We start from the raw sequence: 27769 nt of genomic DNA, 5'->3' as shown, positions 1-27769 counted from the left end.
GAGGTATGGAAGGCAGATGTGGAGGGAGTGAACATGAGGGGACGTCCTAGGATGAGGTGGATGGATGGGGTGAAGGGGGCTTTGGGGAAGAGGGGAATGTCTGTTGAGGAAGGAAGGGAGAGGACGGAAGACAGAGGTGAGTGGAGAATGGTTGTATATGGATGATATTGTGACTGCATGAGGAGGAATGGGCGGGGGGTGGGGGTTGGGTAGTATGTGTGAGTAAATTTTGACGCAGCCCGAAGGGATTTCTCCCCGTCCTCTCCTTATATGCAAAGGGGGACGGAGAGGGGGGGTCGCCGATTAAATGAAGCGGCCTTGCTGTGGATGTACCGTGTCTTGCGACACTGCTTCTGACCCAGGGCGGTGGGCGGGGTGCAGGGATGACCCGTCATCCAGGAGGTGCTCAGATGAGAGGAAGGGTGGGAGGGGTGTGGAGTGTATTTGGGGATGAAATGGGTGGGAGTGTTTTTATGCCTTTCCCTTTTTGGCTACCTCCCTTGGAAGGGGGAAAAAGCCTTGGTATATGTATGTATGTATGTACGATAACAAGTAATTTAGAAATTCGTAAACAACAGTGGATAGTGAAAAGGATCTCAGCGTAATTATCAGTATAAATCGTTAGTTCGTCCACATTTGGAATATGCTGTTTCTGTATGGTCACCGAATCTCATTAAAGACATTGACAGACTGGAAAAAGTACAACGGCGAGCCACAAAACTGATTCCAAATATCAAAAATAAATCATACGAAAATCGACTAAAACACATGAATCTGTTTTCCCTAAAAAAGCGTAGACTCAGAGGTGACTTGATACAGGTCTTAGATTTTAAAGGGAATTGACAACATCAAAGTGACCAAATTTTCACATTGAATGAGAATCAGACAAGAAACAATGGTCTCAAACTATCCGGAAATAGATTAAATTTAGAAGTAGGTAGAAACAACTTTGCCAACCGTGTAGTAAATGAATGGAATAAACTTCCTGCACAGGTAGTGCAATGTAGTTCAGTTCGAAGCTTTAAGAATCAGTGAGATAAATACCTAAGTAAGATGCTGTAATGATTATAATTTATCTTATATTATTTGTTTTTGTTTTGTTATCATTTGTCTGTCTGATTTTCATTTATTATTAGTTATATGTCAATTTATTATTATTTACTATTTACCTGTTTGTTTATTATTTAACTATACCTATGCATTTATTTATGTATTTTATTTGTTATTTACATTATTATAGTTTTTATTTATTGTTTTATTATTAATATGATTTTTTTCGCATCCGACCTAGATATGGATCAAAAGGTCTCCTGTCGGCATGCTCCGCCTTTGTAATCCTTTGTAATCGCCTTTGTAATGAATTTGAGTCTAGGTATGTTAGAAAATTAGAGAATAGGAGACGAGTTCCAAGGATCGTTGCTCCTAATTGCCTGTATTCTACATATTAGGTATATAAAAAAGACAGCCAAACACACGACAAATACTAAATATATTTATTGCAATAGGAAGTACCATTTACATAAGTTACAAACATGGAGTGGGTGGGGGATGTGGGGTGAGGAAGTATGTACGAGAAAAAAATTGACGCAGCCTGAAGGGATTTCTCATCGTCTTCTCCTTTTCTGCATGGGGGGACGGAGAGGGGGGGGTCGCCGAATCTATAAAGCGGCCTTGCTGTGAATGTGCTGTGTCTTACGACATTGCTTCTGACCCAGGGCAGTGGACAGGATGCAGGGATGACCCGTCATCCAGGAGGTGCCAAGATAAGAGGTAGGGAGGGAGGGAGTGGAATATATAGGAAATGGAATGGATGGAAGTGGTTTTTATGCCTTTTTCTTTTTGGCTACCCGCCATGTAGGGGGAAAAAGCCTTTGGTATATGTATGTATACACAAAGCATGTACAGCCAGTACATCTAATGGACAACACTAGCCGGTGGAAATATTCCCATTCTGACATTCAGTGTTATACACGAGCAAGCATGCAAGCTGGGCAGGATGAACAGCCAACGTGCACGCTAACGTGAGTTGGTGGCAAGCAGCCATTTTGTCCCGTAAAATAACACTTTCCTATGTGTGAGAAGCTAAGGTGAGGGCCGTCCCATTAGAACTGCAGCGCCCGTGCCACCGGCGAGCAAAGCGAGATAGGCGGGGGTACTCGCACCCAATCCAAGATGGGCGTTGTGGGCGTAGGGTCCCACGGGATCCCTACGGTAGATGGCGAGTCTGCTGGCACTGGAATGGCAATGAGCCAGGGCCATTGTCGAAGTGTATGTGTGTATGTGTATGTATATATATATATATATATTGTGGTGACGCGGCGCTGGTCAAAACCAGACTGGCCGTCGCATAACTCGAACTAGGCCTATATACTCGCCGTAGTTAGCAAATCGCCTTGGGACCAGTTCTCTCCAGCAAGTCGCCTCAAGCACAACATCTCCAAGCTTCAAGTCAACCAGTTCTCTCCAGCAAGTCGCCTCGGGCACAACATCTCCAAGCTTCAGGTGGCCCTTCGCACTCAGTCCACGACACTTGAAGGCCCACACCCTGGACCTTCCCTCCTGTGGCCCTTCGCACTCAGCCCACGACACTTGAAGGCCCTCACCCTGGACCTTCCCTCCTGTGGCCCTTCGCTCTCAGCCCACGACACTTGACGAGGCCCTCACCCTGGACCTTCCCTCCTGTGGCCCTTCGCTCTCAGCCCACGACACTTGAGGGCCCTCACCCTGGACCTTCCCTCCTGTGGCCCTTCGCTCTCAGCCCACGACACTTGAAGGCCCTCACCCTGGACCTTCCCTCCTGTGGCCCTTCGCTCTCAGCCCACGACACTTGACGAGGCCCTCACTCCGGACCTTCCCCCTACGAGCTCTCGTCCGTGACCTCCGAGCCTAGTGTTCATTAAATCTTGTGTGCCTTAGTGTTATTGTGTGTTTCATTTCCCTGGCTTGTCTGAACCTAACCCCCCCCCCCAAAAAAAAAAAAAAAAAAAAAAAAAAAATATATATATATATATATATATATATATATATATAAATATATATTATATATACAGACGCTCCTCTACTTACGTTCATTCGTTTTACGTTTGAACTGACTAAAAAAATTAAAAAAAAAAAAAAAATGAGTGAATTTTTTAGTTTAGCGCGCTCTCCGTAGTTCAAACGATACTTACGCATGACGCTGCGTCCATTGTTTACATTGCACAAACGACAGACTGAAAGTGCCTTGCCTCCTCCTCCTCCTCCTCCTCCACCATCTCAATTTATGTTGCTTGAATTTAATTTATTTGAAATTAATGTTATTATTTTACAATGTTATGTGTATAATGAATGATTTAGGGGTGTTTTGTAAGATACGGTAATAGAATTTACGGATGTATAGTACAGTAACAACTTACGTTCATTTTCAACTTACGTTCGGCCGTTCGGAACGTAACTAAAACGTAAGTTGAGGAGCGTTTGTATTACATATTACACATATACATATATTATATATATACATATATACATACATACATACATATATATATATATATATAATATATATATATATATATATGTATATACATATGTATATAAATAACTTAAACCCACTTTCGGAGAAAGATAAGCTGAGATACAGAGTAAACCGTATATTTCGACCACTAACTGTGGTCCTCTTCAGCAGTTGCAATTATAAGGTACATAGACAAGGGGTTATATACAGAGGAGGAAGTAACATTGGGGAACTCAGTAAGCCTCAGGTCACTTGCCCTGAGTGAGGTCGGACGTTACGTCCTGTGGAGATGAATTTGTCAACTGCCATACTAGTTATGGCATCAGGTGACCATTGACCTTTGGAAGTATTATAATTTGGAAACTTTTTTATTAATGAGGACTCAATAATTTTTCTTTTGAAACTACAATGTGAATTGTATACTGTAGCTGCATTCTTCCAATCTATTCTGTGATCCAAAAGGCTAGAATGGAGGAACACAGCTGAGTTTTCTTGGCCGTATTTTAAAGAATTTTTATGTTCTTTGATCCTAGTGGGTAGATCACATCCTGTTTGTCCCCAATACACTTTATCACAATCGAGACATGGTATCTTATATACTCCAGATTTGTCCTTATCGGATGTTCTGTGATGGACATTTACTACTATATATATATATCAGAACCCTTACATGCCTAAGTGCCGCCCCGGGCTAAGATTCTGTGCCGCTCCCCCCAAGTCCCCCCTCACCACCTCCAATCTCCACCATTCCTTGCTGCCTATTATAGCTATTGGCTTGCAAAATAGTTAAACAGATTTAATTTTTTTATTTAACGTCCTTATTGCAGAAAGGATAAAGGAAAAATATTTCATATTCGGTAAAATATTCAGGGCTCCTTTGACCTCTTTTTTATTATAATTATTTTGTCAGCCTTGTAGGCGGCATGTCCAGACTAGAATTGCCGACCCCCTAAATGTGCCACCCCCAGGGTATATTCATCCCCCTGCCCCCCTCACCCCATGTGTGGGCCCTGGTACACACAAACACACATATATATGCATACATATACCAAGGGCTTTTTCTCTCTTACAAGGGAGGTAGCCAAAGTAAAAAACATAAATCCACTCCCACCTATTCCATCCCCACATACTCCACTCCCATTCACCACCCTTCCCTCTTTTCTTGGCTCCTCCTGGATGATAGGTCATCCCTGCATCTCGCCCACTGCCCTGGGTCAGAAGCAAAGGAGCAAGGCACAGCAAGGTCACTTTATTTAATCAATGACCCTTCTCTCTTCCATGCATCACAGTATCATCCATACACAACCATTCTCCACTCACCACTATCTTCTGTCTTCTCCCTTCCTTCCTCAACAGGCATTCCCCTCTCTCCCAATGTCCTTTTTACTACATCCATCTACCTCATCCTTGGTTGCCCCCTCATGTTCACTCCCTCCATCTCTTTTATTAATTTTTCTTCACTCATTCCTTACATGTATCCACGTCATCCCAATACACTTTCATCAATTCTACCTTCCAACTCCCTTTCCACCCCCACTCTATCCAGCCTAGTAACCCCTACCATACTTCTCAAGCACTTCATCTCAAACACATTTAAATTCTTCCTTTCTTATGTTCCACGTTTCTGCCCCATAGTGCTGTCGGCACAATCACTCTTTCATACAATCTCTTCTTAGCATCCATTCCCAATTGTCTATTTCCCAATATACTTTTTAATCCCCCAAGGCATTTACTTGCTTCTCTCAATCTGCATTCTATCTCCACCTCCACTCCTCCATTTCCCCCTAAGTATCAAGCTATTCACTTCCTCCAGCCTCTCTCCCTTGATACTTCCACTTTGCTGCCATCCTCTCCCCTTGTACATCTCATCACCTTACTTTTACTCACATTTATCTTCAACTTCCTTTCCTCTGATCCTGCAAGCAACAATTGACTTATTTTCCATTTTCTTGAACCATTTCCAATCCATGGCCCATTACCCTTGTACTTACCTCTTGCACCCACACCGTATATATACGCATGCAATGAAAACACTGGAGACGTGTTTTAAAAATGCAGATTAAGGCTTTGAAAAGAAACAACCATAGGGTTTTTGTGTATCATATTGTCCACAATCATCCATTCTAGAATTAGCAGAGCAGACAAGAAGTAATTCTCTTAGGCTGCATCATTTTATTATCCATTCACCACTTTACTCACAATCTCTTGCCTCCTCTCTCTACTCAACATTCACCCAAGGCCACTTCACCCCATCCTATAGTTGGTCTTCCCCTCAAGTTCACTCCATCCACCTATGCCTTTTACATTCTTTTTGCTAGTCTTTCTTCACTCGTTCTTCCCATATACCCAAACTATCCAGTCATTCTTTTGTATATCCTTCCTGCCAGCTCTTTCTAACCCCACTCTACACTTCAGCTCCTCATTTTTCACAAAATTAATCCTTGCAATCCCTAACATACTTTGTAAATACATCTCAGATACACTTAAACTCCTTTCTGCCTTCAGTGTCTCATTTAGCATTGTGGGCAGGGAGTCCATGGTTTACAAGTCTTAACTACCACCATTTCATAGTTACAATGCAGGCAATACTTGTCCCTGCATCCCCCATTTTCTTTAATACAAAGAACTAGTTGGCGAGTGCAGTGGAGGAATATGTCGTCACGTGACAATGGACTGAGGGATGTGTGCATTGCTATCATTTGTGTTGGTTTTCCTCATTCTTATCTTAGTTCCTCATGGATGATGGGTCATCCCTGCATACTGCCCATTGCCCTTGGTCTGAAGCAATACAGCTTTACTTAATCAACACTGACCCCATCCCCTTGTGCATGAAAAGAAGAGATTGGGAGAAATCCCTTTGGGCTGCATTAAAATATCACACACACTCAACCACTCCTGAACCCTCCCCTCCCTTACATCACAGTATCATCTATACACAGCAATTCTCAACTCTGCATATCTCCCTTGCTCAACAGAAACGATTAATGCAACAGACGTTTGTCTGTTGCAACACTAGGTGGTCACTAAATCATGGGATTGGTTATGTACTCTTACTACTACATACATAAACCAAGGCTTTCTCCCCCTTACAAGGGAGGTAGCCAAAAAGAAAAAGGCATAAAATCATCCCCACCCATTCCATCCATAAATACACTCCCCTCCCCTCTCCCTCCCATCTTAGCACCTCCAGGATGACGGGTCATCCCTGCACCTTGTCCACTGCCCTGGGTCAGAGGCAGTGTCGCAAGGCACAGCACATCCACAGCAAGGCCTGAATTAGTCAATGTGGCCATGGTATTACCAAGCTTTGGTGAAGAACACAAGGAACACTATGGAACAATTTTATTTCTATTGTGAACACGAATAACATGGGATAATGGAAAGCATGTGGATTGATATATAGATACAAATATTAGATTAAAGAGAGGCAACAGTTCCAAATTTTCATTAATAACCAAATAACGGCAGATATATCTTTTCTCATCCAAACAGCTAAGCTAGTAGGATCAATTGGAAAACATAAATCCTAATATAATTTTTCTTAGTTCTTGCTTGCTCTGATGGCCTGTCTCTGTTGTTTGTTTGCCACAGCCTGGAAAAAGAAAAAGAAAAATATGTTTAGTTCACATTCCTCTCATTTATGCAGGTTTGGGATCCATAGGAAAATATATGTATATATATATATATATATATATATATATATATATATATATATATATATATATACACACACACATACAAATAAAAGCCTTCCTGACTATATTGAAGAATGCACCGGTAGTGGCAAAATTTATTACTAAAGGAAATAATGAGTGAAATAGAACAAACAGGTTAACCATCAGGTGGCAAGAAGTCATGAGAAGAAGTCTTCAAATGTTGGAAGCCATTCAGAAAAACAACACAAATTTAGTCAAACTTGTCTCCAAATGTGAATAACGGATCAACAATGTCCAATACTTCACCTGGAAACCGGACTTGATTGGAGCTACGGAACATCTGGAGTTACACTGTTCACACTGAAGGAAATACAATCTGGCATCCTTCTGCAAGATGGTGTCTGGAGATCGGCAAGTGTGGCAGGTGACATATTCCTTGATATATCTGGAATCAATACATCAGTAGTAATAAGAAATACAAAACTTACATACACATACCAAAGGCTCCCCCCCCTCCCTTATAAGAGAGGTAGTCAAAAACCATAAAAACCACTCCCATCCATTCCATCCCCATCACACTCCCCTCCCCTCCACCCTCTTATCTTGGCACCTCCTGAATGATGGGTCATCCTTGCATCTTGTCCACTGCTCTGTGTCAGAAGCAGTGTCACAAGACATAGCACATCCACACCAAGGCAGCTTCATTAAATCGGCGACCCCCCCCTCTCCTGGGTAGAAATCCCTTCAGGCTGCGTCAAATTACTTCTCACACGTACTCCCTCACCCCCCATCCCCCATCTCACCTCATGCATCACATCATCATCCGTATACAAAACTCACTTTACAATTAATCACAAGGTGTTAAGATGGGAGGGACAATAAATTGTTTTTGCTGGATGTGGGATGGATGCAAGCTTTCACTAGACTAACCCCCATGCAAAGAATCTTTGGTATGCATGTAACATTTGTTTTCCTGACCCTCTTACCTTCTCAAGACGTTTTCTATCTGTTTTTGCTGGAATCTACCCTTAATGATCAACTGATTGTTACCTGAAAGAAAAGATAATTTTATAAGGTGTTCTCACTTTAGCATACATATACCAAGGCTTTTTCCCCCTTACAAGGGGGGTAGCCAAAAAGAAAAAAGGCATAAAATCATTCCCACCCATTCCATCCCTGAATACACTCCACACCCCTCCACCCTCCCTCTTATCTTAGCACCTCCTGAATGATGGGTCATCCCTGCACCTTGTCCACTGCCCTGGGTCAGAAGCAGTGTCGCAAGAAAAGAAGGCTCACTTTAGCACAATGAAAAATTATTTCACATCAACATTTAATTACTTGTTTATACTAACATGGCACTAATTTAACCTCACATTATTGCATAATTACCAAGATCAATCTAAATTTTATGCACAACTCTCTCTTCTCCTCAACCATCTCCATAAAACAACAACTAGGGACACAGATGCAATGAACTATTGTTAGTGTAATGCTTGTCAAATGGTTTACCCACCTTTTCAGACAGACATACATATGCCAAGGGCTTTTCTCCCCTTACAAGGGAGGTAGCCAAAGTCAAAAGACAAATCCACTCCCACCCATTCCATCCCCACCACTCCCTCCCTCTTTTCTTGGCTCCTCCTGGATGATGGGTTATCCCTGCATCTCACCCACTGCCCTGTGTTGGAAGCAAAGTAGCAGGACACAACACATTTACAGCAAAGCCACTTCATTTAATCGGTGACCCCCCCCTTCTCCATCACCTCATGCAGAAAACAAGAAGACAGGGAGAAATCCCTTTGGGTTGCATCACAATATCATTCACACACAAGTATTACCTAACCCCATCCCCCACCTACTTCCTTCTATGCATCACAGCATCATTCATGTATAACCATTTTCCACTCAACCCTATCTTCTCCCTTCCTTCCTCAACAGACATCCCACTCTTTCTCAATGCCCCTTTTACTCCATCCATCCATCTCATCCATGGTCGTCCCCTCCTGTTAACTCCATCCACCTCTGCCTTCCACACCTCTTTTTGGATATGAGCATCTTTATATCTCTCATGGCGGTGAAATGTCAGAAGTATGACATCAAGGGTCAAGTGTACAAATCTATCAATCTACAATTGAATAATGAAAGAGTTTGTCTTGCATAATACCATGCCAAAGTTACTGCTACTTACCATCAATACTGCCTGAAGTACCCAATTCTGCTAATAAGAATTGCAGTAAATGTTTTGGCAAACGATGAAGAAGCCGACAGATCTCTGAGAAGTTGGCAAATGCGGATTTCTTTGACCCGATCCTAACAACCTGTGGAACAGAATGGTGAAGTCAAATGACAACTGAGAAAACTCTCACGACATTTCAATGCAAACTACATTAAAGACCAAGGAAATAGCACTTCAGGTCAAAGGTTATACGACAGTGACCTCTTGATTCTTTGGTGACTTACCCAGACCAGTTCATGCCCTCGGCCTTTGGTTCCTGAACCGCCCTAATCCCTCCCCACAGCTGAGGCAAAGCAGAGACGGGCGAGTGAATTCGGCCAAACTTGATGAGAAAACTTAAAACTTACATAATCTCCAATTCTGAACAGGTGAATTCCCATCCATATATTTAGAATATTGGCTGCCTTTGCATATATTCATACATACATATACCAAGTGTTTTTTCCCCCTTACAAGGGAGGTAGCCAAAGTCAAAGGCATATCCACTCCCACCTATTTCATCCCCACATACTCCAATCTCATTCACCACCCCTCCCTCCTTCTTTTCTTGGCTCCTCCTGGATGACAGGTATATGCTTCTGAAACATACATACATATACCAAGGCTTTTCCCCCTTACAAGGGGGGTAGCCAAAAAGAAAAAGGCACAAAATCACTCCCACACATTCCATTCCTGAATACACTCCACACCCCTCCACCCTCCCTCTCATCTTAGCACCTCCTGAATGATGGGTCATCCCTGCATCTTGTCCACTGCCCTGGGTCAGAAGCAGTGTTGCAAGACACATACACTAAAAAAAAATAAATAATGAAATAATCACCTGAGGTGGTTTCATGATGAACTTCTTTTTCTCACCCGTAGCCATTTCTGGATTCTTCTCCCGCAACTGGTTGAAAGCCCTCTGCAGGAGCTCATCATATGTGTAGTCACGGTCACTCTCAAGCCAGACATCACCACTCTCTGACAACAAAAACATCTACTTCAGATCACTGTGAAAAAGGTAAACAAGTTTCAAAGCCAGCTGTTCTCCTCAGGCAGGATTCAAGCATCTTTCTCCTGACCTGCCATAAGAAGTTAACTGAAACCTTGGCGTTCAAGTTTTTCACTAATCATGGCTGAATGATGAAAAATAAATATAATTACAGGCAGACCATTCAGGAACTTCACCATTACCTTTACAAATAAAGCTGTTTTCTCATCTTTCCTGTCTCGGACTCCACCTCTTTGGCACATCCCAAAGGGGAGAATCACTGAATATTGACTATGAATTACTACTACTGTATATAGGTAGATAAAGTGAAATAATTGGGGTAAACTTGCCCGACTTTAGTGGTCGGGTTCTAGTATGGAAAATCTATGCATTCTTGCATTGTATGTGAGGAGGTAGGGCAACCCTTTATCCCAAGGTAATGAGAAGGGAGGGGTGATCAATTGGGTTTTCATACATTATGTGGGTAAGTGCTTTGAATTGACATATGCAGGAAAGATGCTTCAGCACATTCAATACTCTCGTATCATTACCCCAGTCTGCATGGAATTTTGGCACATGGTCAAACTACAAAGCACAGTGCGGTAAAAATAAAAGGACATTGGTGTTTAACATGCTAAAGACAACATCCTCAACTTCATTTTTCATTTACTACCAAATGCTATCAATGGTTGTGGGTGGCAAAAAATAAAATAAATAAGGGGCAAATATATATTTTTTTTCATTGCTGGCGGTCGTCAGTGCATACATAACAAAAGATGTGAATTGTACTCTTTAAAAGACTCTTAATCATGCACTGCAGCTGTCATAAAAAGTGGAGAAAAAAAAAATAAAAATAAATAAAAAATATAATATGCATTCTTCCAGCTCCATAATCTTGCTAAATCAAAGTCAAAAGACACCCAAGTCAAGTGCCAATGACGATACTCACCTTTCACTTCCTCCACAGTACTAACTTCCTCTGATAGCATGAGTAAATGATAAAAGATTTAAGTAAAGTTAAAAACTTTGATGCATGTCGTTACTTCATGAATTCAAAATGCCTTTATAGCTGTGCTACTTACACCACATCTTCCTTCTGCCAAGAGAAGAAGGAGGGTAGTGGGGAGTGGAGTATGTAGAGGATAGAATGGGTGGGAGTGGTTCTAATGATTTTGTTTTTTGGCTACCCCCCATGTAAGGGGGAAAAAGCCTTTGGTATATGCATGTCCTCCACTTTCCTCTCCCATCACTGTCATTCCCTCAGCACCTTCCACTACTACCACCAATCTCTCCCCATTCAACAGCTCTGAAATACTCCATCCATCTTCCCCTCACCACCTCTTCTATCAATACCTGTCCATCAGCACCTCTTACCTGTTCCTCTCTACTCAACTCACCTCCCCTTCCTCTCTTGATTTCCTTCCATTTTTTTTTCTTTTATCATTTTCAAATTTTTGTCACACTCTTCCCCATCCCACACCTATATCTACTGTCAAGTTCAAAATCCATCAGTGCTCTTGCCTTTATTTGAAGGTACAACCCCGAAGGACACTTGATCACTGAACTAGGCACAAGATTAATCTCTATAAGTTCAACTGTATTTCCTCCACCTTTAAACATGAGAGTTGGCAGTTGGTAATTACTCCCCTCTTACAAGCTGGCAACAATGTCCCACAGTAACGCAACATTTCTTCCCAGTGAAACTCGAGGTGCCTGATGACCTTTGGTAGCTGCTGTGAGTGAAACTCGAGGTAAGGATTACCATTCTCTTCACAGATCTTCAACTGATTTGTCTATAGGTAAAAATCTATCTACAACACTTCCTTTTAAAAAGAAATGCATCACTCCCCTTTTATCCACTCCTGTTTCTCTAATCATCCAGTGGGCATGTGCATTTTAACATGGCCCCCCCTTCTAAGAGGGAAAAAGCCCTTGGTATGTAGAGAATAGGTCATGATTCTCATATACACTTTACTTGGGATTCTTAAAATGACTCTATGGTTCTTACATTCAACAATTCATAACTGGATGAAGTGGCTCTCCAAGATGGATATCAAAGACATCTTCTTACCACCCATCTTCAACACCTACTGAAATAAAAACCACATGAGGATGGAGCCTTTATTAGAAAAACGTTTCGCTCGTTACAGTTTCATGTACTTGAAAAAGTTGTAACCAGCAAAACGTCTTACTAACGAAGACTCCGTCCTCAAGTGGTGTTTATCTTGATAGACTTGTCGACAACTGCCACTCTTGTACAAACCCTTCAACATCCTCATGCAGCTCTACTGGGCTGTTACTCTAATCTTCTGACTGAGGCAAGGATCTTTATCAACTTCAGACTGAACTTCCTCGACTTTCTCACATAAACAGCTAACAATTGATGACTGCTCCCCCCCCTCCTACAAGAAATGGTCCCACACCTTCTGGCACTTTCCCTCTCATATAGCATACAGTGTACACCCTTAATAACCCCTCTCACTGCCAGAAATTAGTACAATAAAACACAGTATGCCATTGAGTAGATTTAAACTTGCATAGATAAAATCACAATCCATAACCTAAGTCTCTATACTGCAGCCCATCCCGGTAACAACAAATCTTACCATTCTCCTTATCTTCCCCATCTTGCAAATGTTCTTCAATGCCAATGAGTTCATCCAAGTCCATCTTCTTCTTCTTCATTTTTTTCTTCTTGGTCCTTGTGAAGTCCATGTTCAGGTCAATCTCATCCACGGCTCCTGGTTCTCCCGTGACAGCAATGTCTTCTCCAGCATCAGCAGGAGTGCTGGCTTCCGGAAGAGCATCCCCGAGTTCATCAAGGTTGAAGGGTTTTTTCTTCTTTTTGCTCTTCTTTTTCCCTAACAATTCTACAAAATAATATTAGTCAGATGTTTTCAAATTACTATCACTTCACTGCAAATGCAAATAAGAACAATTCTACAAAATAATATTAGTCAGATGTTTTCAAATTACTATCACTACACTGCAAATGCAAATAAGATACAACAAAAAATATAGGCAATAATTTCATAAGTCCATGAAAAAATTATAATAATAATAATAATAAATAAATAAAGAAATAAAATAAAAAATAAAATAAGTAAATGAATAATTGCATGTAATTACTAGTGATGTACCGAAGCTTCGGTATCGGTATCGGTAAATATCGGTTTATTTTCAAGCTATCGGTATCGGTAAAATAGAAGGTATCGGTATATCAGTATCGGTATTGAAAAATAAATACCGATACCGATACCTTGAGAGAAAATTTAAGTTAAATTACTTTCATTCATACATACATATACCAAGGCTTTTTCCCCCTTCCAAGGGAGGTAGCCACAAAGGGAAAGGCATAAAAACACTCCCACCCATTTCATCCCTAAATACACTCCACACCCCTCCCACCCGTCCTCTCATTGAGCATCCTCCTGGATGAGGGTCATCCCTGAACCCTGCCCACCGCCCTGGGTCAGAAGCAGTGTCGCAAGACACAGTACATCCAACCCCAGCAAGGGCCGCTTCATTTAATCGGCGACCCCCCTCTCCCGATCCCCCTTTGCATATAAGGAGAGGACGGGGGAGAGAATTCCCTTCGGGCGGGATGCCGTCATAAATTTTTTACTCACACAAAAATTTTTTTTTTTTTTTTACTACCCCACCCCCACACCCCCCGCCTTATTCCTCCTCTATGCATTCCCACAACATCATCCATATACAACCATTCTCCACTCACCTGTGTCTTCCGTCTCTCTCCCTTCCTTCCTCAACAGACATTCCCCTCTTCCCCCAAAGCCCCCTTCACCCCATCCATCCACCTCATCCTAGGACGTCCCCTCATGTTCACTCCCTCCACATCTGCCTTCCATACCTCTTTTACTAGTCTTTCTTCACTCATTCTTTCCATGTGTCCAAAACCATCCTAATATTCTTCATCAACCCTCTCTCCCAAATCCTTTTTCACCCCTGTTCTCCCTCCTCACCTCCTCATTTCTCACTCTTTTCTAGCCTCGAGTAACCCCCCACCATACTTCTCAGACCACCTCATCTCTCAAACACATTCTAACTCCTTCTCTCTTCTTCTCTTATGTTCCACGTTTCATGCCCATACAGTGCTGTTGGCACAATCACTCCTTCATTACAGTCTCCTCTTCGCATCCATTCCCAAAATGTCTATTTCTCATTACTACTATTTTAAACCACCAAGGCAATTTAACTCGCTTCTCTATCCAATCTACATTCTACCCTCCACCTTTGCCTGCTACACTTGCACCCAAGTATCTAAAACTATCCACTTCCTCCAGTCGCTCTCCCTTAATGTTCACTTCCAGTCTACTGCCACTTTTCACCCCTTGTACAACTCATCACCTTACTTTTACCCACATTTATCTTTTAGCTTTCTTCTATCACATTTACTCTCCCAAAACTCTGCCACCAGCCTTCCTCAATCCCTCCTCTGACCCTGCTCACAAGCGCAGTGTTCGTCCGCAAACAACAGCTGGCTCACCTCCCCACTTTTCTCCATTTCTTTTCTTTAACCATCTCCAAATCCCTGACTCACTACCCTAGCATTCACCTCTCGCACCACCCCATCATGTATAAGTTGAACAGCCAGGGCGCATATACGCATCCTTGACGAAGTCCCACCTTTACTTCAAAACCACGCACTCTCTCCATTTCCAATCCTAACACATGCTCTACTACTCACATAAAAACTCTTGACAGCTCCCAAAAAGCTTTCCTCCTATCCCATAAAATCTGCATAACCTCCCACAGTGCCTTTCTGTCTACCTATCATAAGCCTTTTCCGATCCATAAAAAGCCCAAAAAACATCCTTCCCCTTTCCTATAGCTTTCTCACATATCTGTCTTACCACAAAAGATCTGATCTACACAACCTCTACCGTCCTAAATCCACACTGTTCCTCACCAATTACTCCTTGGTTCCTCTCCTAATCCTCTCAATTTAAGATTCTCCATATAGCCTTCCCTACTAACCACTCTCAACAGGCTAATCCCTCTGAAATTACTACATTCACACTTGTCCCCTTTTCCCTTGTAAAGAGGAACTATACAGGCACTACTCCAGTCCTCGGTACAGTTATAAACAACAGGGCAGGACTCGCTAGTAAATGGGTTATAAACTGGACAAATTTAGATTTAAGAAGGAAATAGGCAAGAATTGGTTTACAAATAGGGTGGTCGATGAATGGAATAAACTTAGTAACCACGTAGTAAGCGCTGAAACTATCAGTTGTTTTTAAAAAAACGATTAGACAACTTTATGGATGGGGACGGACAGGTGGTGATGGATACGGAGCTGCCTAGTGTAGGCCTTATGGTCTTTTGCAGTTCTCCTTTATTTTCTTATGTTCTTATGTTCTTTACTTTACCCCCCTCTCTCCAGCAAACATTAAATAATCTCACCAACCTGTCCGACCATCACTGAAACCTCCCTTTTTCAAGAACATTCTGCATGACATCCATCCAGACCAGGTGCATTTACCTGCTTTCATCATCTTTAGAACTGACTTCACCTCATCCTTCCTTATTTCTCCGCCGATCTCCTCACTCATCACTCTCATTTTCTTCGTATGTCCCACTGCAGCTATCTTTCCTTCCCTATCCTCCTTCACATTTAGCAATCCCTAAAATATTCCTTCCCATCTTCCCCTCACTGACCATCTCTTCCATTATCAACTCTCCATTCTGTACCTTTTACCTTTTCTTCCCTACTTGATTCGCCTCCTCTTCCTCTCTTAATTTCTTTCCCAAAACATCTTTTTATTACTTTCAAAATTTTCTGTCATACTCCTACCCCATTTCACATCTGCTCTCCTCTTTGCCTCCTTTACCTTTTGCTTTACTTCTCTTTTCTTTTCTTTGTACCTCTCATATGACTCCCTGTCCTCTTTTGTAACCAATCTGTGTGAATGCTCGCTTCTTCTCTTCTACAAACCTTCTTTGTTTCCCTATCCCTCCATTCACTACCCTTTCTTCTATTTCCCCCTGTCCTTCTTGTTCCACACACCATCCTTGCACACTTTAAGACTCCCTCCTTGAACCATCCCCATTCCTCCTCCACACCCATCTCTGCTCTATCCTTTACTCCCTCCCCACTCCTCCTTCAGCTTCTTTTCGTTACTCCCTTCTCCTTTTCCTTTTCATTCAAGGAGTTCACTCTAAGAACCTCCCTACCTTTTGTCCCTTTCCTCCTTCCTCCACCTATCCTCCACTCTCAAACTTACCTTCCACCAAAAAATGATCTGATATTCCCCCACCTTCTCCCCTTAGCACATGTACATCCCTTAACTCTTCCTATCATAATCCTATTTACCACTACATAATCCATTAGCGCTCTATCTACCACCACTTTTCATTCATGAAACAAATAAATAATTTTTATATAAATATATAAAGTAAAGGGTGTCTTTCACGCCATGTGGTTGTGGAATCATTTGCGTCTTATGTAAGAAGAGAAGAGAGCTAGCTGATGGCTATTATCCTATTACCCTTTTCGATCTCATTCTTAATATTTATTTATTGTAATTATTTATTTATATTTAATATTTGAACTTGCATTTTTCAGATAGTCAATATTGTGATAAATTTATTAAATTACAATTAGAATTGCCAGAATTAGCAATAATGCCTAAGTCAAAGCAAAGTGTTATATGGAATCTAGTGACAGTATGCAAAGATGATTCTTCAAAAGTATCCTGTAATTTCTGTAATACAATATTAAGCAGAGGAGGAATAAACAGGCAAACCCAAACAACAACAAATATTAGAAAGCATCTTTAACCCCTTCCATACGGTGCCGCACACGTAGGCGTCATGGACTTAGATCTCGGTGGCAGCAGCCAATGCCAGCCGTACGACGTGTCGTAATAATACTCGCATCATAAAATATAGTCACCGCTTATATCGATCGTTCTCTCTTTACCCGTGAATTTTGATAACCATAGAAAATGCGATTACAAAAGAATTAGAAAGAATGTCATTATGGAGGGGCGACTACAATAAATATAATCAAGACGCCGATATGGCAGCCTCGCGAATACACTCGCTCCCCATGACGCCTACGTGTGCGGCACCGTATGGAAGGGGTTAACATAACACATCCTGATGAGTTTGGAAATGCCGAATTGGAGCAGAAAAAAAGCAGCTGAATCAAACCCAACACTTGCCTCATTCTTAAATGTTCCACCTACCAAAAAGCTAAAAATTTCAACTTCAACTTCTAGTCAAAGTCAAACAGGCTGTTCAAGTGCAAAACAGGTATCTCAACAGCCAACTCTTGAAGCTACTCTCCAGTACAAAAAGATTTGGGACATCAACAGTGCTCCAGCAAAAGAGGTACACAAATATATTGCTGAAATGATCACAATAGATTGTCAACCTATATCTATTGTAGAAGATCTGGGATTTGCTAGGCTCCTTAATCACTTAAAACCAAACTATAAGATCCCAAGCAGGAAATACATCTCTAACACAACTATCCCAGAGCTTTATGAAAAAGTGCACAATAAAGTACAAGGCATTGTGAGCAATGCGCAAAATATCGGTATCGGTAACCCATTAAATTCCTGTATCGGTAAAATGCTAAAAAAAATATCGGTATCGGTAAATTTTTTGGTTCTGGCACATCACTAGTAATTACTAGCACCAGCAAATGTAAAACAATATGAACATTAACTGGAATGCTATAAAAGGCCTTTACATATTAATATTCCAAAGGCATCTTTCCCCTTACAAGGGAAGTAGCCAGCCAAGACAACCCACCCCCACCCATCTGTCTCTGGTCCTTTGCCTGGATCACTACTAATGTAGTAGGACACAGCAAACCCACAGCAAGGTCCCGTTGGTTACTTATTTCATAACCCTCCCTCCCTGTCCCCTAATGCAAAAATTGTGAAAAAGTGAAATCCCTTCAGACTGCTTCAGTTTATCATCCATTCACCATTCTACACTCACACCTCTCTTGCCTTCTCCCTTCCCTGCTAAACAGGCATTCCCCTTTCAGTTGAGGCCCCTTCAATCCATTCATCCATCTCATTTATGGTCTTCCCATAAAGTTCACTTCATCTATCTCTGCCTTCCACACATTTTTCCTAGTCTTTTCTTACTCATTTTTCTATTTGCCCAAACCATCCCAATATTCTTTCATCAGCCTTACCTACCAGCTACCTTTCCCACTCCCCCCTCTATAAAAGATGTACATTCAAAATAAAGTATTTAATTACCATCCCCTCTATAAAAGATGTACATTCAAAATAAAGTATTTAATTACCATCCCCTCTATAAAAGATGTACATTCAAAATAAAGTATTTAATTACCATCCCCTCTACAAAGATGTACATTCAAAATAAAATATTTAATTACCATCCCCTCTATAAAAGATGTACATTCAAAATAAAGTACTTAATTACCATCCATGTTCAGATCATCCTTAGCATCCAAGTCATCGTCCTTATCAGGGGTGGGAGCCGATGTTTCAACTGGGCTGCTTTCTGCAAGCGCTGCATCAAGATCAAACCCAGTCTTCGTTTTCTTTTTCTTTTTTAGACTCGGATCAAAAATCTGTGAAGGAAAAAACAATGATGACTCATCTCTTAAAGAAAGGTAAAATATTTTCTTTTCTAATTTAATTCATGATCTGCCATGTGGTGCCTTAGCATGAAAGCCTTCTTGAACCTCAGGGATTTAAGACTTGCTCAAGTCATGTCATGACTTACCGATTCAATGTCACCTCTTGCTTGCTGCCTCCAGACATTGCACTCTACAGTAATTTACTTGGCCAACATAACCCTAAATCAATATACACATTCTTCATTTAACATTATTACAAACAAGAAACTCCTTTAGTCTATTCATGATATTTTTTTCCCCAAGTACATTGCCAGAAATGATTCAGCTAAAGGAAATCTATTCTTGATCAGCCTGTTGAGGAGAGGTATCATTCTTATTTAGTATTTTTCCCCCCCACATACTACCTGACAATTCTCATGGAGGGATTTTCAAGTTTTAGCAATGGGCATTACTAGGATATCTTGTGACTACTTCAGACACCAGTATATCTGCTCATGGTATGTACAGAAACATTATGGTAATGGCTTATGTGTTTACGAGTATCCATACCAAGTTACAAGACCTAATATACATATCCCCTTTCTCTCTCTGGATTTTCTATTAAAATACTTTCCACTATTCGGAGCTTTATAAAATGATAGAAAAAAAATTAAGATGCTGGTCTGATACAATGTAATCTGCAATGAGCATATAACAAGGAATCCTTCAGTTTTTAATAATTTCACATTCACGCATTTATTACGTTTATTTTTGGAAATGTTCACTGTTCTTTAGATACAATTCTGTGCATGCCAACATATGTATTTAAATAAAAATATTAAATACGTTGATTGATATGTACTATTATTATATATATCATGTCTACTTAAATAAAAAAAAAATTGGAAATGGTTTTCAATTAAGTCATTCCTCAGTGTCAGTCAGATTCATTAACATGCATGCATGAGTGTATGTTGAGCAAAATGTATATCTCATGTCTACTTAAATATATTTTTGGAAACGGGTTTTCATTTGAGTTGTTCCTCAATGTCACAAGAAGAGATTTATTAATAGAACAAGGCAGTTTTAACCATGCTAACTTAATGCATAAGATGTTTAGCAGTAAGAATATAGGTTTTAAAAATAAAAATATAATTTCTGGGAATGGTTTTCAACTAAGCTATTCCTTAGTACAAATAAAATAGATTTATTAATAGAACAAGGAAGTTTTAACCACGCTAACTGAATATGTGGCTGTTTTGACTCGCCCAGGGACTGGGTCAGACTGATCAGTGGCCGAATCAATCCAAGGCCAAATTGTATTGGTTTTCAACTAAGCTATTCCTCAGTGTCATTAAAAAAAGAGACCTACCAATAGAACGAGGTACACTAACTAAACGCGAGGCTGCTTTGACTTAACCGGGGCTGAATTGACCCGAGGATGAATCATCCAGGGGCTGAGTCAACTGGATACCATGGGGAAGGGGGGGGGGGGGACATAACTTCAAAGTTAAAGTGCCTTGAGGAACTTAATGGTTTACCTCATTCGTTCCCAAAAATAAGTACTGGTCACAAATTCTGTTATCATAATCATGGAATGGCCGGGTTCACAGGATGTTAACACCATCTTCAGTGCTTTCTTTCAAATCAAACTATATTCACTACTTTAAATGTTAATGTTGCTCAGAACAAAATGGATGTTTACTTATACTTCAAACTATCTGGTGACATACTAAATTCAAAATTTAAAATATATTGACAGTCCAAAATCTGCAACAAAAATTCATACTAAATCCTGAAATCCTATACACGTTTCCATGCTAATCTTCCTATATATTTTAACTTTTTAACTATTTGATCAACATACATATAGAGTTCATTGTTAATGCAACCGATTGGCCTACGAAAATATATAAATGGACAATATGTATCTTTAATCTAAAAATTTCATGACATCTGTTTTTCATAATTTGTTAGTATTATTTGTACGTGAAAAATAATAGGTAGATATTTCACTTACAGCTTCTTCGTCTGCCATTGTAGTGACCTATTAATTTTTTTTCTTGAACAAAATTACACAGGGCAATCGCCTTTACAGTCTTTTAGTGAATCCCACTCCCCGGAATTTCACTCGGTCACTGCAATCGAGGGAAGTATAAAGCCCACAAAAATCCAAACACGAGGGAATTAACAAAAGACAATCGCATAAAATATAAATAACGTTTCTGATACCTTTATTTCGATTCACGTACTCTTGAATTGAATACTTTGAATTTTGCTCTTACTGTCGATCAATGTCATATAACTTGTAGGCTTATTTGATTTCATCATTTATTTAATCAAAAAGTTTTATCAAAGTTATATATCAAAGAGTATAATTACTAATAGTAAATATTTCATATATGAAAGAATCTAGAGTATTTTAAATCAACAATGTGTTGTCGATTTTGACAATATTATATAGGGATCGTTAGGAACACGGGCACGGAAGGGATCGGAAAAAAGGTCGAGTAGACCTACATGGAATGGTATGGTCATGTTTATAAGAATGGAAAACACAGGTAGTAGATATCATTGGAGGATATATATCTCTGGAGTACCGGGTGGGTTAAGTGTAGATAAAGGGATAATGGATGGAATTGTGTGAATAAAGAGATAAGAATTCGCGGGCATGTATCAGGTCAAAGAAAACTTACGCGAAAACGGTCAACACCCTCGTTCAATAAACAATTATAGACCTTACACAGAAATAAAATAAAAGCATACAACGAAGCAAAACGGTACAATGATACAAGACATTAGGAAGACTACAGAAAACATTCCAGAAACTAATGCAACGTGTCGAAACTAGTTACACTGCCACTTTCTCCACAAAAAACACAGACAAACCCCAAGAAATTTTTAGCTTTTTGAAAGCACGCAGACAAGACTCTACCGATATTGCAATAGTACTACACAACGACTCCTTGGTTACACATTCACATGGAAAAACACATGCACTAAACCCGCAATTTCAGTCTGTCTTTACACAAGAACATGCAGACCTTCTGGACATATCACCGTCACCACATTTAACAATTCCTCTCCTAGTTACAAACATCCAAAGAATCGAAAAACTACTATCTGAGGTAGATGCGACTAAAGAGACTGGACCTGACAATATAGTAGTTATGTGTGAATGATATTTTGACGCAGCCCAAAGAAATTTCTCTCCGACTTATCTTTTTCTGCATGAGGGGATGGATAAAGACGGGGAGGGGTCCCCGATTAAATGAAGCGGCCTTGCTGTGGATGTGCTGTGTCATGCTGCATTGCTTCTGACCCAGGGCAATGGGTGAGATGCAGGGATGACCCATCATCCAGGAGGAGCCAAGAAAAGAGGGAGGGAGTGGAGTGGAGTGGGTGGGGATGTAATGGGTGTGAGTGGAATTATGCCTTTTGACTTTGGCTACCTCCCTTGTAAGGGAGCATTAAGGGAGAGCGACTGGAGGAAGTGGATAGTTTTTAGAGGAGACTGTATGAAGGAGTGATTGTGCCAACAGCACTGTATGGAGCAGAAACATGGAACATAAGAGAGGAAGAGAGGAGTTTGAATGTGTTTGAGATGAGGTGTCTGAGAAGTATTATGGGGTTACTAGGCTAGATAGTGTGAGAAATGAGGAGGTGAGGAGGAGAACAGGGGTGGAAAGGGAGTTGGGAGATAGGGTTGATGAAAGAGTATTAGGATGGTTTGGAGACATGGAAAGAATGAGCGAAGAAAGACTAGTAAAAGAGGTATGGAAGGCAGATGTGGAGGGAGTGAACATGAGGGGACGTCCTAGGATGAGGTGGATGGATGGGGTGAAGGGGGCTTTGGGGAAGAGGGGAATGTCTGTCGAGGAAGGACGAGAGAGGACAGAAGACAGGGGTGAATGGAGAATGGTTGTATATGGATGATGTTGTGATGCATGAGGTGGAGTGGATGTGGGGTGAGGTAGTATGTGTGAGCAAAATTTGACGCAGCCTAAAGGGATTTCTCCCCGTCCTCTCCTTTTATGCATGGGGGGACGGAGAGGGGGGATCGCCGAATTTATAAAGCGGCCTTGCTGTGGATGTGCTGTGTCTTACGACACTGCTTCTGACCCAGGGAAGTGGACAAGGTGCGGGGATGACCCGTCATCCAGGAGGTGCTAAGATAAGAGGGAGGGTGGAGGAGAGTGGAGTGTATTCGGGGATGGAATGGGTGGGAATGATTTCATGCCTTTTCCTTTATGGCAACCTCCCTTGTAAGGGGGAAAAAGCCTTGATATATGTATGGTATATGTATGATGTGTGTAGTATATGTATTATTATTTCAACTCGGTAATATTTGAGGTAACAATTGTTATTATTATTATTATTATTATTATTATTATTATTATCATTATTATTATTATAAATTATTATTATTATTATTATTATTATTATTATTATCATTATTATTATTATTATTATTATTGTTGTTATTATTATTAATATTATTATAGTTATTATTATTAACATCATTATTATTGCTATTATTGTTGCTGTTATTAGTAATATCATTAGTACCATCATTATTACTATTATTATCATCATCATCATTATTGTTGTTGTTGTTATTACTGTTATTATTTTTATCATAATTATTTTTATTACGAGCATTATTATCACTACTATTATGATTGTTATCTCCTTTCGCTGGTATCATCTTCGATATTCAGCATGTCTGTCATCTCTCTTCGATGCCTAGCGTGCACATGCGGGCACGGACACATGTGCTACGAACTGCTACTCCGGCGTCGTCGCCGACGTCGCAAAGGGAATTTTCATTGTCCAAGTGACCCAGCTCACCAACTTTTCCTGGCGACGCCCTTTTAGCGAAGAATATACTCTCTGCATCTCAGGTCAAGCCCTCTACTTGAACAAAGGAACACATACGCGGACAAAGGCTGAATCCCGGCGTCTCTCGCTCTCGCTCAAGTCGACGCGAATAAACCTTTTTACACTTCTATGATATGGCAACTGTATATATGTATATAGACAATGTTTCTGGCAACCCTCCGAAGTTTGAACGGAGCTTACTTTGTATTTGTAGAGCAGAACGCTGTCTGGCACATTAAAGCCAAGAGCAACCACCAGACTTTACTTTATTCACCAATGTAGTATTTACAATACAACCTACATCATTGTTATTACCACCATTGTTATTTGTGGTGTGAATGTGCACAGTTGTCACCCCCGTGTTGCAATGGTGGAAATAAGTTTCACTAAAACATTGTGGTTTTATTGGTGATAAATTTTGGTTACAAACGCACATACGACTGGTCTCGACTATAATTCTCTAATCTGAACTGCCCGCATCATTAAACTCTTCGCGTTCCCTAGGTCTAATATACCTCTCTTGGGACGCTTTGGAACTAATCTATATGCCAATAATTCTGTGAAAGCGAATTACAATCAATGAAGTATATTATTTTTTTTATTTTAAGATTAATAAGGATACCGCAATTTAGATTATGAAACCGTAATATTTGCATAGATTTGAATGTGGCTTAAATACTAACAATAATAATGGCAATGAAAATAATAACTACTTTAAGACAAGAATCTGTTGTTGTTGTGTATGGATTCTATATTTAGATATCCGCTTGATGGCTCGATGCCTTCGAACTACATGTTCTAGGTCTAAGCACTTGTATTTCAAGCACACTATGTAGCATGGCCCAAGGGTATGTATAACGCCTGGTACAGGGGGAAAAGTCACTCGTAGAATATGCGGACGTGGCGTCGGCCGAGGGGGCGCGGGAGTGTGGTACGAAGGGAGAGAAGGTGTGAGTGAAAGTGGAGGAAGGATAATTGATATATAGGCCTAAATAAGAGGATTAGACAGGTATCAGTAGTGAGTAATTAAAGGTGTTATTGGTGTGTCCTGCGACAACGAGAATGAAGAATTGCACTTTTTTTTCAAATCTATAAACTATCTAGGCAATAGGGAAGGCGAGTAGCACAAGTGGGAAACCATTCAAGATGAGTAGCATAACCATAAAGTCGTTCGATAGTAGTCCCCAGGCTTAAAAAAAAGCGGAATTAGTGGCAAAGTTGACGTAGCTAGATACATAGTTCTCAATCTAGAAGCTGACGCATTGGCAATATATCTAGAGATGAAGAGTCCAGATCAAGCAGATACAGAGAAGATACGAAAAAGATTGAAAGATGCTTTCGCGTATAGCATCTTTAACGCGTTTGGTCAGCTTTGAAGAATACGATGGGCAGGCGAACAGATCGATGTGTTTGCCAACGAAATTAGGTTAGCTGGACTGGCGAAATTTTGGAACAGTCAATTAGACTGGCACTCGTGAATAATTTTCCAGGCTACATATCCGCAGGGCCACGGCAAATACAAGGTGCAATTTGTAAGCGTAGGCACTTTGGTAGCCCGGGCCAGAATTCAGACCAGGGCAGGAAAAGATAAAGATTTAGCCGAAATGGCAGTCGACCAATCAATAGGCCTTTCACAAGACCAAGCGAGGTGCCAATACAATGACTCACCCGACAAGAGTTATAGAGAACCACAAAGGACTCAGGGGTGTCTATAACCGTGCGACACCAGCTGAGGATGAAAGACTCGGGTTCTGGGGTGACTACAGCGGATGGAGGGAGCCGCATAGGGTGACGAGATGTTATCAGTGTGGAAAGCCGGGACATATGGCGAGGGACTGTGGAAGGTGCCGGGGCAGACCATCTGTTACCAATGTGGAGAACCAGGGCATACAGCTAGACATTGTGACCAGGGAAACGGAAAAGGGGCGGCTGTTGTGCCAGCTACCGCCCAATTAATGTAGAGACAGCATTCCCAAGCATTATGCCGATCGTGGATGTCTAAGAGGAAGACGTACAAGAGCGCTAGTAGATTCCGGCTGTTCGACCACGATTGTAACGTGCTGGTTCTTGCTGCATTGCTTCTGACCCTGGGCAGTAGGTGAGATGCAGGGATGGCCCGTCATCCAGGAGGAGCCAAGAAAAGAGGGAGGGATGGTGAATGGGAGTGGAGTATGTGGGGATGAAATGGGAGTGGATTTATGCTTTTGACTCTGGCTACCTCCCTTGTAAGGGGGGAAAAGGCCCTTGGTATATGTAATAAGAAATTTCTGAACACCATGTTCTAATATAAGATTCGTATTTATTTTATCACTTTGTTCACTTACCAATCTTTATTTTGAACACACCTCACGGTCTCCCCTTCTGAGGTAATCCTCATCTTCTTGGGGGCATTCCCTCCTCCTGTTGCTGCCTGTGGTTAAGGGGTGCCCCCCACCCTCCCTGAGATCAGGGTGCCTCTACTAATAACAGTGGCATCACATGGACAACAAACTGTGCATATGAACTGTTCTGGACCAATTGCAAAGTTGAGGTCAAAGTAGGTACTAGCCCCACAAAAAAAAAAAAAAAAAAAAAAAAATCTCACTGGTCACTCACAATCATATATCTAAATTATGTAATATATGTAGTCTAAGACACCCTAAGGACAAAATAACATGCCTAATTTTTTCACATTGAGTAAATAAGCACATTCAAGCAATGGTACAGGCCTTTTGCCTGATATTATTTTGGAATGTTTTTCAATCAAATCAACACCTAAACAAAATGGTATGCAACAAAATCATACAAATAAACATTTTCAATTGCTCTGGATCCTATTAGATGTTGTTGGGGCCTACTGGATGTTGTTGGGCCCTACCAGGCATTATCAGGCCCTACCATATGTTAATGGGTCTTACTGGGCCCTAATTAGTAGGAGTCTGCATTATATTAAGGACCAAAATGGTGGAAAATTTAATCAAAATAGAGACATGGTTGACTTGAAGTTAGTTGGTCAGAACTACCAAGGATTACAAGATGTTTAAGAAATGCCTGGACTGAGAATTCTAAACCATATAAATGAAAGATAACATTGTATACTTTTTGCTAAAACCAGCTGATTTTACTCAGCTAAGGAAAACCTCCCATGTGTGTGTGTGTGTGTATTTACCTAATTGTAGTATACAGGAAAGGAGCAATGCTAGTTGTGTCCTGTCACTTATGGTCTAATTTTTTTTATCATACCTAGCCTCCAATCCATGTACAATTCCAAATTAATCTACATCCTTGATTTCCCATGGTATTCATGAATTCCTCCCAGTTTGCTTCTTCAAAGAATTTTTTCAACCCTAAGTAATCTGCTCTCCTAAAATTGAGTCTCCCTATCCTAAGTGATTTATTCCTTGGCTCTATTTCCATTTCCTCCAGCTTAAATTAAATTGTCATGTGGTCACTTTTTCCTATGGGGCAATGGTAGTTCAATGAGCTGATGTCTGGCTCTTTGGTTAGTAACAATTCTAATCTTGTGGGAATGTCATTTCCTCTTATCCGGGTCACTTCCTTTCCCCATTGGGTCATTATTTTCTCCATTACTATACTTTACAGAGTACTTTCAAAGGAATTTGCTGTGCCTCTTTCTTTCCATTCCTCCCAGTTGACCTCACTACAATTAAAATCTCCAATAAGGACTATACTATTACTTTGTTCAATATTTTTCTTTAGGAAAAGAGCTGTATCCAATAACATTTCTTGATATTCAGCTTCATTCCAAGGCCTTGTCTTGGGGGAGGTGGGGACATTTTCCACCATGAAGTCTCTTTTATTGTGCCTTTTAGTACTAATTTTTAGGTGAATTGCTTCAGCCTTGCCTTCACTCAGATTTGCTTCTTCCACCTTTGTTACTTCTCACCACAAACGTTACCCCTCCACCCTTTTTATCTTCTCTGTCTCTTCTCCAGGTGTATCCATTGCTCCCCATCTG

General features: G+C 40.8%; 1 protein-coding gene across 2 annotated transcripts; it reads right to left on the bottom strand.

Moving 5' to 3' along the window:
• Positions 1-6820: 6820 nt before the first annotated feature.
• Positions 6821-21129, bottom strand: eIF2beta (eukaryotic translation initiation factor 2 subunit beta). Of its 2 annotated transcripts, XM_076203944.1 has the most exons (9): positions 20951-21129; positions 18792-18942; positions 12965-13228; positions 11308-11337; positions 10209-10348; positions 9341-9470; positions 8136-8199; positions 7456-7594; positions 6821-7085 (listed from the first exon to the last, which is right to left on the bottom strand). In XM_076203944.1, the coding sequence occupies exons 1-9, from the start codon at positions 20966-20968 to the stop codon at positions 7035-7037; spliced, it is 987 nt and encodes a 328-aa protein (XP_076060059.1). In that variant the 5' UTR covers positions 20969-21129; the 3' UTR covers positions 6821-7034. The 2 variants fall into 2 exon arrangements, with proteins under 2 accessions (XP_076060059.1, XP_076060060.1); XM_076203945.1 differs by lacking the exon at positions 11308-11337.
• Positions 21130-27769: the final 6640 nt, after the last annotated feature.

This window comes from Oratosquilla oratoria, chromosome 20 (genome assembly GCF_046742065.1).
Source record: "Oratosquilla oratoria isolate Oo_2021 chromosome 20, ASM4674206v1, whole genome shotgun sequence".
Lineage (NCBI taxonomy): Eukaryota > Metazoa > Arthropoda > Malacostraca > Stomatopoda > Squillidae > Oratosquilla > Oratosquilla oratoria.
The sequence above is the reverse complement of the archived record's forward strand: the minus strand, read 5'-3'. Positions and strand labels throughout refer to the sequence as shown.